Source organism: Chrysemys picta, chromosome 3 (assembly GCF_011386835.1).
Source record: "Chrysemys picta bellii isolate R12L10 chromosome 3, ASM1138683v2, whole genome shotgun sequence".
In the NCBI taxonomy this organism is placed as follows: Eukaryota; Metazoa; Chordata; order Testudines; family Emydidae; genus Chrysemys; species Chrysemys picta.
In genome coordinates, this window is record NC_088793.1 from 111,614,687 (window position 1) to 111,630,086 (window position 15,400).

The 15,400-nt window shown below is 40.8% G+C and overlaps 1 protein-coding gene across 8 annotated transcripts in view; it reads left to right on the plus strand.

Moving 5' to 3' along the window:
• Window positions 1–1,618: 1,618 nt before the first annotated feature.
• Window positions 1,619–15,400, plus strand: part of STXBP5 (syntaxin binding protein 5) — a 176,005-nt gene continuing 162,223 nt past the window's right edge. For 7 of the 8 annotated variants that reach the window (XM_005280427.5, XM_042848227.2, XM_005280429.5 and 4 more), the window contains exons 1-2: window positions 1,619–2,122; window positions 3,868–3,965. In XM_005280427.5, coding sequence (XP_005280484.2) covers window positions 1,970–2,122; window positions 3,868–3,965 — 251 coding nt within the window. In that variant the 5' untranslated portion in view covers window positions 1,619–1,969. The remainder of the gene's footprint in view (window positions 2,123–3,867; window positions 3,966–15,400) is intronic. The other variant, XM_065590316.1, reaches the window with a different exon arrangement.

Sequence of the window (15,400 nt, forward strand, 5' to 3'; positions counted from 1 at the left end):
TAATGACATTACCCTTCATGGTTGGGTATATGACTCACAAGTGAGAGATGAGAACTATCATATTGCAACAGAGAAATTGAGTCTATTTTGATATTTTGTATCAACAATAGCCAGTGTCTGATATTTCAAAGAAAGGTGTAACTCTGCTCCACCCATCTAAATTGTTCAGTTGTGTAATAGCACCAATGAAAGGAAATGTCTTCCTAACCTCATCAATCATTTTATGCTTTATAGAATGAGGATGGACAGCCCTTACCAATACTTTCTTTATTATCTTAATTTAAGTTGCTTTACTTGTTATGGAGAAACAGTAGCTCCTCCATAGTTAAGATTGTAACCAGCTTCCATTATGCTCTAGATTACATTACATTTCCTTGAATACCAATGAAGCACCTGTAGGACGAAAATATATGTAATTAGGCAAAAATATTAGCTACTATTCTTTAAATAGTTCTCAGTGATTCTGTAAATCCTGCTCTCAGTGATTTGAACAGTAAAATTTTGCCATTGATCGCTGATCATATTGTTATTGTCTGATTGCCGCTTCCTAAGAACACAAGGAAGTTCATTGTTAAGGTAGCTTCTTCTTGAGATCAAATGGCAGTGGTCAGTGTTTTTAGATCTGTAGCTAGATATGTAGCATCGGGGGGTCTAGTCCATCTCCCCAGGTGGATGGGTTAAATATGAAGAGATAGTGAGCAGCTTCACCACAGCTGCTATCCACCCATGACCATAACTAGGTATGGTTAAACCATGAGTGCCTTACCCCAGTACCTGTGGGTATGGCTGAACCACTGATACCACACAGACACAGAGGGAAGGAACCACAGCCTCTCGAGACCTGCCATCTGATCCCCGGTGCCACATCAGAGTGACAGACGGTTGTTGTGGTGTTTGCACCGAGGACTCAAAGCAGGCATCCACAACCTCTGGGGGAGGCTCTGCCTCTGCTCAGAGGGTGCCTTTCGCCATCCCACCGTGCACCCCTTCCTGGGGTGGCCTCCCCGGGCCGTCAAGCTTCCCCCCAGAGCAGGAGTAGGGAGAGGGACTCCGACATCCGGGTGCCGGCGCCCTTTGCGCGCATGCTCTACAGAGCCGCCGCTGGGTGGGTGAGGAGGCAGCGGCGGCAGGCAGCAGCAGTAGCAGTGACAGCTGCTTCTTGGGCGCTGCGCTTCCGCGTTGTGGGGCGAGAGGACTAGACAGGGGGCGGCGGCGGCTGGAGCAGGAGCAGGGCAGGAGGATGGTGGTTGGGGGGCGGGCCGGCAGCCAGCAGCAGCAGCAGCAGCGAGAAGCTCTCTCCTAAGGCACGCGCCGCACTGAAATTGACGCGCGGAGGCTGCTGAGCCGAAGGAAGGGCGAGCGTGAAAGGCAGGGACTGCGGCGGCCGGCCGGGGCACATGGAGGGCTAGCAGCGCGGCCACCGCTACCGCTATGTGAGGCGGGGTGGGCGAGAGGGGCCGAGGCCGTCGCTGTCACGTCGCAGCTGTATCGAGAGGCAGCCTCAGGCGGGGGCCAGGGGCCTCGGCAACGGGAAGGGCCCGGAGCGGGGCCAAGGCTGTGTGCGCGTCTGGGGCCTCGGCAGCTGCAGGAAGGGGGGCCAGGTCGGGGGGAGGTGGTCATCTGAGGCCTCGAGAGGAGGAGGCGGGGGGGGGCAGGTTTACCTTCTAGGGGTCACTTGGGGTGCCCCGTCTCCGCACCGCGCCTTAGGCTTCCCCCTGCGTTAGGACTTATCCTCCCCTGCCGGCTCAGGGGCTCTCCGTCTGCCTGGGTCCGCCCGCCGCCCCGCTTCTGGTTCCCTGTTCCTGTGAATGAGGGGAACCGCTTGGACAGCACCACTCGCCTAGCACCGCCTGCGCTGCAGGGCTCTCCGCTCCCCTCTCTGTGCGCTGGGGGCTGAGGCGGCGGGGAGCGCCCGGAAAAGGGGGAGGCGGCGGCAGGCAGAAGAACAGGGAGCGCCGCCGCCGAGACCATGAGGAAATTTAACATCAGGAAGGTGCTGGACGGCCTGACAGCGGTCTCGTCCTCCTCCTCGGCTTCCTCCTCCTCGCAGCAACAGCAGTCCGGGAACCGGGAGAGCGACATCCCGGAGACGCTCCAGTCCGAGCACTTCCAGCTCTGCAAGGTGAAGACTGTAGCCAGGAGCCCCGCTCGCAGCCCTGGGGGAGATAATGTAGCCATGATGGGCTCTGCAGGCTTTGGGCTCTTTGGTTTTCAATACCTACAATTATCTGAACCCCTCCACTCTTTAGGGATGGGGAGGGAATGCTGGGGGAGTTGTAAAGGGTTTGCTCGATCATCTTTTCCCTCCCTTGACAATTTCTGGATTGATTCTCTTGCCTCTAGGCTATTTCATGCACATAATACTGTGTCTGTTCAGAATAAGCTGGGGAGGGGGAAAGTGGAAAGTAGGGAGGAGAGTAATGGTACCTGGGTATAGTGGAAATCTGATTGCTGTTGCATTTGAGTGATGGACTGGACGTATGGGGAACCTAACCCTTCACATTATTTGGAAGTGCTTTTATCCTTTTGCACCTAAAATGGGCTGTAGACGTTTATGCTGGATTTGTTGGAGCTTGTTATCAAGTAGACACTTCTGATATTCTCAACTTGAGGTGGGAGAGAAGCTAATATTGTTAATTGCTGGTATAATTATTGCAGTTGAGGTCTATACATTTATAAAAGGATGATGCAGCAAATTAATCCAGCAGCTGCACGAAGAGGAATAAAAACTAATTTGAATATTAACACCCATCTTTATCTTTACAACATCCAGGGCCTACTTGTTATTTGGTTGGGCTTGTTTGTGTATATTGCTTTACATTTTATCTAGTGTTCCAGGCATTTTTATCAGCAATTTAAGAGGTAAGGGATCTGGAAAGGAAAAAGCAGTGTTGAGTTAAATGGCCTTGTTTACAGTTACATTGTAATCCCTTATCACTTGCAAAATTATTGAAAGTTGAGAGGCATGGCTGTTTAACGTAACCTATTTAACCTCATTAAAGTAAAACCTGTGTGTGTGCATTTTTGAGGTCCTAAATCACCACACTGGCATTTGTATATTTATTTGTAATTTTAATATAAGATTTTTTTTAAATAGAAAAGCTAGCGTTTGTATGGTTTTATTTTTTCATTTGCATAGCTGTGATCAAGGTTAGATCACTATATTAAATATTTTTGTGTGAAAAGTGAGTCATGCAGTGAAACAGCACAATTCATTAATTTGAATCAATTATTGTCCGACAGTACAGTTAATTTGATAACTGCCCAAGTAGTAATTAAAATCCTGGCTAGTCAAAAATGGTAGCCATTCCAATAGCTTAATGTTAAGTATTGTTTTTTTGGGGGGTGGGATGTGTGATTTCTTTTAAAATGCTATCCTGGAGAGAGGATGCACTGTTCTGCTTGAGAGAAATGGGGATGGCTCTCTGAAGAGCAGTTCTAATGATTTGTAATAGTTTAATTTACAGTCCTGGCTGCGTTGTCAAGCTTCCCAGGAAACCTCTCATATTTTAATTGTCAAATGCCTTGTACACAGCTATAAACAAGAAGCCAGAGAATAGGGGAAGGGACAAAATGAAATGGAAGTAGTTGGTGGCTTTTTTAAGAAAAGAGGTAAAAATCAAATCCATTTTCAGTAACCATCTCTTATTTCATGTTCAAGGATGAATGAAATAGATTCTCTACCAGAAATTTTCTGTAATGAATTCAGGCTAAAGTGCTGTTTTGCATCAAATCTCTTTTCCTAAATGCTTGTTTCCTTACTGAAGTGCCATTAAAACTGAACCCCTCCTCCTAATACACTTTTGATTTTATTTATTTTTGGTCTGCTGCTTGACCCACCGTTACTTCACTGCTCTGACTTGTTAGACCGTACGCCATGGTTTCCCCTATCAGCCTTCAGCCTTGGCATTTGATCCTGTTCAGAGGATACTGGCAATCGGGACTCAGACTGGAGCTTTAAGGCTGTATCCTTTCATTCTGTTATAAAAAGAAAATCACTGTGCTGCTGATTGGAGTCCGGTCCTGGCTTATTCTTCTGCTTTGCTGGAGCTAGTGTGAGGAAGCACTCTGGAAATCAGATATGCATTTGCATTTGAAGGAGAGGGAAGAGGGAAAACTCTTGGTTGCTGTTGTTGGGTTCTGTCTTTTTTGTGTCTTTGTGTGTGCATACATCTTTTGAGAATATGCCAGTGCTGTGATGTATGGCTCCTCAGTTTCCACTATCTTGGGTTGGTATATGTGTCTGTGAAGTTTCTGTTGCGTTGGCATTTTTACAGCAGTTAAACACAAATCTGAGTAGAGGCCTGTACTAAGATGTGTTAAAGATTGTGGTGGTGTTGTCTTTTTGGACTTGAAAATCTTCCAGAGGGAAATGTTGGCTTCATGCTTGTTTGTGGATTTTCTTCTGGGGAGCTGCTTTCTAATGCTGTAATTATTTGCCGTTTGTTTTTAAGCCACCAAAAGATTGTTTTAGCAGCACCATTTGATCTTCTAACAGTTATCTCAACACTGAGTAACTTGTACATTTCAAACTAGCATATGGAATTTGTAGCCTAAATCAACAATAACTGTGTTCTTCTGTGCTTAACAGTGCTAACTAAATAAAAAATTAGTTGCATTTATTTGGTTGAGAAGGGGCCTAAATGTCTTTCCAAAAACAGATTGGAATTACCTGAACATCACTTAATAGGGGAATGTAGTCAATTAAATTTGCTATTATCCTGAAATCTACTTAAGTTTTGACATTTCTAGAAGCTTCAAATCATCTTTCTAGGAAAAGTAAGTTAATCCCTTTATAAACTGCAGGTAAATCTCATCTTTTTCTTGTTGCTGCTGCTACTTTGTTACTCCTTGTTACTGCTTATAGTATTCTGGGAGTTGAGTAACATAACTCTATCTCCTTCAACTACAAATGAAATACAATATTACAATACAATACAATATTAATGGATTTTCAGTCCTTTTTAAGCTCTCTTTTCAATTTAAGTTATATTTACAAAAAGTTAATTGTTATTTGAGAGATTCAGAGAGGAGAGAATTTTAGATATAAACTGAATGAGGTAAGATGTGTAAAAACATACAAAGGTGATGTTTTATTATTTATTGATGAATAGTGCATTGTTCATGGGAGCATCATATTATAAGGATAGTTTTAATAAAATGCCCTTATATGTAAATAGTATGTATTTAGTTATCGAAGATATCTCTTACAGTTAGGTTGCTATTTGTTTCCTATAAATAAATTAGCAATACATGGCATCCCTAGGATTATAGTGAGGGTGATCTGTAAAAGTGGTTAAATGAAGAATATCTAATATCAGTGTAATAGTGCCTTATGAGTGTGCTTGCTCTTTAATAGGCAAGAGTAAGCATTCTTGGAGGACAAGCAAGTTTAGCTTGAGCAGCAGTATAAACGCAAATGTTTTGTTTTACTCTTTTGATATTTTAATGGAAATGTTGAAACAGTTGTACTGAACTAGTGAAATGGAGAAAAATATTTCAAAATGTGGTTCTTATCTGAAACATCTAACTGGTAAATCTTTGGCTAATGTTTGATATTACTTACAGGGCTTGAAAAATCCACTTGCTAAAGGCACTTAATTTTTGTCTGAATTGGAATGGAGGGATAAACCAGTCTCTGCAGAATTTAAATCTTCACTTCTTGTTTTTGTTTGTTTATTTGTTAGAGAGGGGAAGCATTCCAAATATAAAACAATGTTTTTCTTCCTGAGTGCATAGGCATGATTCTGCTGCTAATAGCCTTCTAAAAGAGAGGGAAGTTGACCTTTGTTAGTTTTCACTGCTATTACTCAGAACCTTGCAGAGGGCAATGAAATTGACAAGAATATCTTTCACTGTTGATGATTTAATGAATACTCTGAACAGAAACATGGCCCAGAGCTACTCACAGGGGAACAGGACCCAAAAATGGAGCCTAAGTGAAGGTATTGAATAACATATTGAAAAAGACCTATCTTTTTGTCTCCACACATTCTGATACCATTTAGATTGAAGTAGGGTGTCTTTCAGCTAGATGAGAAGTCTCCCCACCACATTGTCCTGAATCTAATTGGTGGGATTTCCCCTTGTCTTTTGTATTGGCCTCTAACTAGTAAATACTAAGTAAATTTTTAGGTTATGAAATCTTTCTAGTGTTTCATTATTACTCGTTGCATATTTCTAACTCTGGAGTTGTAATGACTGCTGTAGCTCATTTAAAGAATCAAATCAGTCTAATATCAAGTTAAATCCAAAATGAGGTATAATGAGTAGGTTTTTAGGCATTTCTCTACCAATTTATATGGGAAATTCCTTTTCATGAGAGGGACTCAATGTTGCTTCTATTAAAATTTTTACATGATGCAGTTTTAAACAGGGTTCTAAGGGACTTTAAATTTAAAAAGGTAACATGATTTAACGCACAAAACTGAATGGGGCCAAAATGTTTTACAAATCATGGGACTATCTAGTAATGAATATTATTCACCAATTTTAATGCTTTTTGGACATGTCTACGTTGAGTAGTTAAACCATTTTAAAAACTGTTCTAGTGAGTAGTTTTGAACTGCTCCAAGTTTTAAACTCAGTACTGGTTAGAGCTATGCATAGTGTGGGCTGGGTGTGACACCTTCCCTACAATTTTGCCATTTAATATCTGTCCATTATGGTCATGTGTGCACCTGGAATAAAAGGTATGTTTTTAGCACATTAAATGACTGTTTAAATATCAGGATTTAGCATACATGGTAGCATTAAAAAATGCACCTTTTTTGGGCTGTGCCACTGTAGCACGTCTGGTGAAAATGCTCGATGCTGACGGGAGAGAGCTATCTCCTCCCATGGAGGTGGTTTTATTATGCCAGCGGGAGAGGTACGTTGGTGGGAGAAGCTCCCCCGCCAATCTAGCAGTGTCCACACCGGTGCTTAGGTCGGTGTAACTTACTTTGCCTAGGCAGGAGGCTTATTCACACAAGGCTCTGCTATTCCATGGCCAGCTTGTTCCTTCCTTGAGCATCAATAGCTTTTTGATCTTGTTGTAGTTTGAGAAACAGAGCTGTCCATAAGGTACTAGGAAGAGATCACAAAACTTACTTCTATTTGTGACCTTATGCAGTGTCTTTAGAGTAACAAACTAGTGCACAAACCCACTCCACCCTATAGTTCTGAAGATGTGATTAAATATGCAACCTATTGGTTCTTATTAATATTTCCATAGGAGTTTGTTAGCAAAATTTTAATCAGGAACATTTCTAACAGGATTAATTAAAAAAAAAAACTTTGTTAAGTAAATATCCTTGTGCAGCATTGTGCTAGTTTGAGAAGCTATTATTCACCTGAAATAGAAAACTATATTATCTATCTCAGCTCTTCAAATAAGAGGAACTCTGCTCTATAACAGACTGAGTTGTTAACAAGTGAATCAGTCAGAATGGAGTCTCTGTAATTGTGTTTGACAGCTATGGACAGAGAAATGTGGTGACCTCACTCTAGACCTTTCAAAAAATCACATGACTTTTTAGTAGATCAAGGCAGAAGATACCATGGTTCTTGTTGCCTTGTCTTAGTCCTGAGCACAAGAACTTCTCTATGCATTCTCTCCTTTCCAGAATTTAATGAAAGATAGAGAAAGATCTTTAATAGTATGCCATGTTCACAGATGAGACCCTAGTTCTTGCACTCGATAACTCATTAGATTCTTTCCCTTCCCTGGATGGAAGAATCTGCTAAGAAATACTTAAGAATTTAGACAAACTTTTCTTAGTATCCTGGATGCTGCAAGGAAACTTTTAGAATATTTTTTACCTTTCTCGGTCATTTCAAACGCCTTTTGTTCAGAAATCACTCTACAGATCTAGCATACTCAGATTTGTCTAATATTTATCTGATAATACACTACCAAAAAATAAAACACAGCTGCTAGGCTTTCTCAATACTGGTCCTTTGGTGTCTAATTCAATAATGGAATTGTTGCAGGCCCTAGGCATGCCAGTGTCTTAGTGAATAAACCTGCTCCTTTTTCCCTTTCGTTCATGCATTTTAAAGATCATTAAAAGCTACAGCACAAAAGATCCAGGGAGTCCAGCCTGTTGAAAACTTGATCTGGTTCCAATAAGGGAGGCAAGGTAAAGTTAGTGGTTAGAGCAGGAGATTGTGAGGAGACCTGGATCCATGCTTCACTGTTGCTTATTTGCTCCATGAACTTGGGCATTTTTCTGTGCTTTAGCTGTGTAAAATCCTTTGAGATTCTCTCAGGACAAGTACTCCATAAATAAAAAATATTATTTACAAGCCTTAAAGCCTTCAGTTGCATCTCAGAGTTCAGTCTCTCTAACATTCAAGATACTCTTCCTTACTCTAGAAGATCTGCAGAAGTAGGGGCCTTTCAGTGGAATTACAACATTGTGTCTTCTGCACGGACAAAACTGTGTCTAGGACTCCATGGGATTTCTATATATCTATTCTTTCTTTTATTAACCACAGGAGACTTTTCTTCCTCAGGTGTATATACACAATACCCAAAAAGTAAAAAATTGGTGATCTGGATGCTCCTCATATGGTCAAAATAATATACATTGAAAGGTCCAAGTTCTTCCAAATGCCAGACTCTTCTCTTGTCTTCTTCTTTCTGGCAGTGAAAGAGAAGAAAACTACCAAATCTTCAGTAAGTGAATGGCTAAACTTTTACATATTTGAGGCACAGAAAACTTATTTTGGTTGATTTAAGGCCCCTCTGCAATAGTCACATCTACAACATAGGCAAAAAAGACATACACTTGTGTTTTCAAAACATTTTAAGCTGAATGTGAAGTTTTTGATGCCCCTTCTGGCAAAAGAATGCTTCATGCTGTAGTACCTGAATAATCTTATTCTAGATTTTAATCTTCCTTCCTTCCTTCCTTTTTTTTGTACAAACATTTTGACTAAATGTATAATTCTCCTTCAGAGTTCCACTGCTATTAAGATTTCATTGTTCTGACTGATAGTCCTGGGTGTAATAGAGGGAAGAAATGGCATATCGTGCTTTCCTCTGAACATCTACATCCACCAAACTATTTCCTCCCATCTTTGGGTATTGATTTATTCTTTGTGTTGAAGAGAGACTAATCACTAACTTTCTTACAGATCATAGAAAGTATTTTAAAAGACCATTGTTAATATCCCCTTACATTCCCTGTGCATGTGAAGATATACAGTTCTGATCCCCACTTTTTGCCCCCCTTCACAGAGGCAGACTGATGCTTTTCTTATATTAAATAGCTTTAATTCTTTCCCACTGTCTCCAGGGAAATGGAAAGGGCTTAGTAGATTCATAGAATTAGTGGCTCTATATATTCAGAGTAAAACACTAACTTTTGTTTTCCATATAGATCTTTTCTTCTAATGTTTTAAAAAATATGTTTTGAGGATTTAAGAATGTAAAATTAATTTGCCACTTTGTGGTGCAATAACCATTTTTTTTATAATTGTCTGATGAAGGTCCTTTCTTATTCAGAGCAGAATCTGTGTGTGTGCCAACACAATTTTGGATGAGTATGTAATAGCACTGAGCAATACATACGTCTCAAAAATATGGTAGGTAATTGCAGAGCATGTTCTGACATCATGACATACTATTCTATTGCTACTGTTGTTTAAACTGTTGTACTCCTTCCTACTATTCATATTTGTTCAAAGTCCAAACAACATGGTTACAGAAGAGGTTTATGAGGGTGGAGCATATTCTAGAAGAGGATGTCCTCACTTAGCTTTGGAAAAGCAGTAGAATTTGCATCAGTTAGTATGTTTTTGCTTTATCTCTGAATTAAGGGCCTGGAACAATAGAAGTATGTTCAACTTGTATGTTACAGTGTGGGACTCCTGAAAAGCAGCACATGCAGTGTGGTAGTTGGACATATATACTGCTGAATGAGAGCCACAGAGTTTTGGCAGCCTGATGTCAGCATGGACTCCTTTTTTCTAGAAAGCTATAGTTTTGGTCTTGCTAATGTGTCCAATAAGCAGATATGAGGTGACATTAAGATGAGACCTCACACTGCAGAAGGCACAGACACAATGAGAGAAAGGATATTAAATAGAGTCCCATTACTTAGAACAGTGTCTGTCAGAAAAGAGAAGATAATCAAATTTATAAACTAAATCCTTATTTCTGTAGTAGCTAGTATTTGAATGACAGTACAGTGATAAATGCTATCTAAATATTTGTATAATACAAGACCATGGGTGAAGTTTTCATTCACTCCTGCATAATAATTATATGCTAATTGATTCTCATTTGAAGGATGCAGACCGCCCTTTAGGGTAACTTTGTGAGAATAAAGGTTACATTAGGTTTTTTAATGGATGTCATATTTTAATCCCGTTTTGTTCTGTTGCTGTGCCTGGCCCATTCCCATCACGAGGTGACTGTGCTTTCCTTTTTGAGAAGGGAATGCTGGTATTTATCTTTCACTAAGGTGTGCTCTGCATGCAAGCATGATCCCACTCACTAGGAGACCTGATGTATTCACTCTCCACTGGCTAGGAGAACAAGAGACCCATGTCTGGTTGTGAACCAGAATTGTCTGCATGGCAGTACATTGCCTTGCCAGTGCTATCAGACTGTCTTGCAGCAACTTCTTAAATATAATTCCTGATTATTTCATTTTATGTTGAATCACAGTAGGTTCTTGAGTTGTGTTATCAGATCAACAGTCATAGTGAGACTATGCCAGTGGTTGTAATGCTCAGGTCAGCTAGTGATGTGTGAGGTGACCTGTATTTGTGTCATTTGACTTAGGCACTCTCTTAATTATGATCTTGCATTAAAATGTTTTTTCTTATTACTTTATTTGCTTTGTAAATTAAAATATTTCTTCACACACCACCTTCGCTGTTGGTTCAAATGTGAGCACCTACCCTTTTAAAGGGTTATGTAAAGATTTACTGGCATAAAAACCATTGACAATCCATCACAGTCGCACCCTGTACACCACTTTAAAAACTTGGGGGAAATGGCCTGGTGTGAAACAAAGCCTTGGAAATAGTTAAAATTGAAGCAATCATCCATTTCTTCTTCTTCTTCGTATGGCTGATGTAAATGTAGAGCAACACTATAATTTTACGTTCAGATGGCTAAGCCAGATAATTGCATCTGGAGTAGCAGAGTGTATTACAGTGATGCCTCCTTCATATTTGTGAGTTGTTATATAATCCATGGTCTGTTCTGGGTGACCAGTCACATATTAGAGAGTCTTTAATTTTCCATTTGTGCAGCAAGTATCCGCATCTACCATGGTTTGTGCGGATATGGTTTAGGGTAGCTCATGAGCTTCATGGGAGATCAAAGCCAGGGATCTTCTGCATCCGGTCTCTCATAAGGCGTTTATTTGTGACTTCTTGTGAACTCCATTCGGTTTTCCAAGCTTCATCAGGGTTGAAGTTGCATTATTGAAGGTTAAATGTGTGGGTCCAAAAGGGCTTAGGCGACTTCAAGTGATGGTGAAGGATGTTGTTAAGGTCCTGGTAGATGGGAAGACATACATTTTCCATGACCCTCTGGAATTCCCGGAGGATTGTGGCATTGCGGCAAATGGATGAGGGAGCGATGTGTGACACCACGGGCAGCCTGGATGTTGGGGTCAACTTCAGGGTTCTAGTGATTGCATTGCAGTGTTTAGTTCGACATCAGCAAGCTGAGTATGGCTACTTCTGGTCCTTACCGGTGCACAGTACTCAGCTACGGAGTACACAAGGGCCATCGCTGATGTCTGTAACACTGATGCTGATACCTCCCAGTTTGTGCTTGCCAGTTTTTGGACCACTAATTCTGTTGTATGGAAGCAGTGTAAATCTGTAGGCTGTGATGACTCCTATGTACAGTATTTATAGGATGAGATAAGCATAGGGATTCATCCTGAAACCTGATTTCCCTCATTTTTTATTTAAACCCTGCAGCTCCCAGCCAGCGCTGGCTGAAGTCACGGATTTCGTGACTAAATCGCAGCCTTACCTATGGGCACAGAGTGATAGGACAAATGGCTGGAGGATCGTGATAGGACAGAGAAGTTGGTACTGCTCTTTATTTATGTTAAATTTAGTTTCCTTTCCTTTGTGGCCTTGAGAATGAGGACTAAGGGTTTTGCTCCAGAGCAGACCCCAACTGAGAATATGAGCCTTCTGATTAGAAGGTGGGCCAGCATAGGAAGTAGTCCATGGAAGAAGCAAGATGTCTGACCAGACACTTTAACTACTTGCTACAAGGGTAGCTGGGTCAGAACCCGGAGTAGAGGATGGACTGGTTTTCCCTGCAACATCTCTTGGAAAACTAACTGGAAGACCTCAGACCCAAAGGGCTAGAAGGAATGTTGGGCCTAGACCAGGGCCATCAACCTGGTCTGAGATCCTAGGACTACTGGGTGAAAACGCTATGTTACCTGAAAGTGACCTGACTGGATGGCCAACTCACAAGGCAAAAGGGGACCATCAGTGGGTCAAGACAACAGGTGTATAGAGGGGGAAAAAACCTGGCCATGCTGCACCTAGCCACAGTGCAATGCACCAGCTGGTGAGTCACTGACTGTTGTAATTAGCCACCACTTGCAAAGACAATTTTTTTACTTGATATTGGATTCAAACATGTTCCCTTTTTAAAAGTATATGCTAGATAGCTGCAGTAGTTCTGCCAAAAGAGATTCTGCAATACAAGTCAGTCAGAATTTATCTACCTTATAGGTCTTCAAAATGTTTGTTTTTAATTTTGCATTGCTGGAATTCAGGGATAGGCCTCTCCTAATCTCTCTGCTTTTAGTATTTCTGCTGTATCGGAGAGAGGCTCTAAGCACAGATGTTTTTCATTCAAGTGAATTCTGTCAGCTGAAATGTTGAGAAGTTAATGTGTAATGGTCTTGAAACATATGCTTTTCATTAGTACAGAGAGAATAAAGTGTAAATGAAGTTCTGTTTTAGGGTTTTTAAGCAATGTCAAGCAAAGCTGATCATGCCGATTAAAGTGTCCAAAACTTGGCTTTCCATAATAAGAATGATGCTGAATGCAGTTTTCTTTAAAAATAGATGCCAGGGCTGGTCTTAGGACATTTGATAAGGTGAAGAGCAGAGATACGTTTTGCAAATCTGCAAAAGCAAGTGCTAAGCCACTGTTTGTCCCAGCTGAAGGCAAGAAGCTGGACTGTGGCCATCACAGAAAAGGAAGAGATTTTTATCTTGATGTAAATAGCAGCCAACTAAAGCACAAATGAATGTGCCCATTAAATCACTAAAGACCATGCAGGAGTTCTTCATTTTTGTTAACTTTTTTGCAGATTTTGGCTGCAGGCAGTTATGAAGGTCATGTACTTTTTTTAACTGATTGCACAGTTGCTGTCATTACTGTTTAGTTTTCAATAAAATCTTTAATTCACACACAAATTGAGTCATAATATATTACTAAATAGAACAGCAGAGCTGTGGAAGTATCAATCCAACCTGTATTTAATGCAGCATGGTGGTTTCAAGTTGTAATAACAGTTGGTCTGCAAAATTCTGATCTTATTTGTGAAGGAGGCAGCACTTGTTCTGATATCTATAATCAATAGATGGACAGAAGTGCTTCATTTGCTTTTTGTTTACTTTGGGTATCATGGAGAATACAGTAATAGATTTTGTGATTAATTTACATTAATTTTACATTAACTGGATTAATGTACTTGGGTGCCATTAGTATGTATCCCCTCATGCAGTTAGCATTTGCTATATTTTCAAATACATTAATTTGTTTACAGAATAGTAATTCACCTTGTTGCAGTTGAGAACTATTTCGTTTTAGAGATACAATTATTAGTCATTTTAAAAAGTCATAGATTTCATAGATTCTAGGACTGGAAGGGACCTCGAGAGGTCATTGACTCCAGTCCCCTGCCTTAAGGCAGGACCAAATACTGTCTAGACCATCCCTGATAGACATTTATCTAACCTACTCTTAAATATCTCCAGAGATGGAGATTCCACAACCTCCCTAGGCAGTTTATTCCAGTGTTTAACAACCCTGACAATTAGGAACTTTTTCCTAATGTCCAACCTAAACCTCCCTTGCTGCTGCAGTTTAAGCCCATTGCTTCTTGTTCTATCCTTAGAGGCTAAGGTGAACAAGTTTTCTCCCTCCTCCTTATGACACCCTTTTAGATACCTGAAAACTGCTATCATGTTCCCTCTCAGTCTTTTCTTTTCCAAACTAAACAAACCCAATTCTTTCAGCCTTCCTTCATAGGTCATGTTCTCAAGACCTTTAATCATTCTTGTTGCTCTTCTCTGGACCCTCTCCAATTTCTCCACATCTTTCTTGAAATGCGGTGCCCAGAACTGGACACAATACTCCAGTTGAGGCCTAACAGGGCAGAGTAGAGCGGAAGAATGACTTCTCGTGTCTTGCTCACAACACACCTGTTAATGCATCCCAGAATCATGTTTGCTTTTTTTGCAACAGCATCACACTGTTGACTCATATTTAGCTTGTGGTCAGCTATAACCCCTAGATCCCTTTCTGCCGTACTCCTTCCTAGACAGTCTGTATGTGTGAAACTGATTGTTCCTTCCTAAGTGGAGCACTTTGCATTTGTCTTTGTTAAACTTCATCCTCTTTAACTCAGACCATTTCTCCAATTTGTCCAGATCATTTTGAATTATGACCCTGTCCTCCAAAGCAGTTGCAATCCCTCCCAGTTTGGTATCATCTGCAAACTTAATAAGCGTACTTTTTATGCCAATATCTAAGTCGTTAATGAAGATATTGAACAGAGCCGGTACCAAAACAGAGCCCTGCGGAACCCCACTTGTTATGCCTTTCCAGCAGGATTGGGAACCATTAATAACAACTCTCTGAGTACGGTTATCCAGCCAGTTATGCACCCACCTTATAGTAGCCCCATTTAAATTGTATTTGCCTAGTTTATCGATAAGAATATCATGCGAGACCATATCAAATGCCTTACTAAAGTCTAGGTATACCACATTCACAGCTTCTCCCTTATTCACAAGGCTCGTTATTCTATCAAAGAAAGCTATCAGATTGGTTTGACATAATTTGTTCTTTACAAATCTATGCTGGCTATTTCCTATTACCTAAACACCTTCCAAGTGTTTGCAGATGATTTCCTTAATTACTTGCTCCATTATCTTCCCTGGCACAGAAGTTAAACTAACTGGTCTGTAGTTTCCTGGGTTGTTTTTAATTCTCTTTTTATAGATGGGCACTATATTTGCCCTTTTCCCAGTCTTCTGGAATCTCTCCCATGATTTTCCAAAGATAATAGCTAGAGGCTCAGATACTTCCTCTATTAGCTCCTTGAGTATTCTAGGATGCATTTCATCAGGCCCTGGTGACTTTCATAGATTCTAGGCCTGGAAGGGACCTCGAGAGGTCATCGAG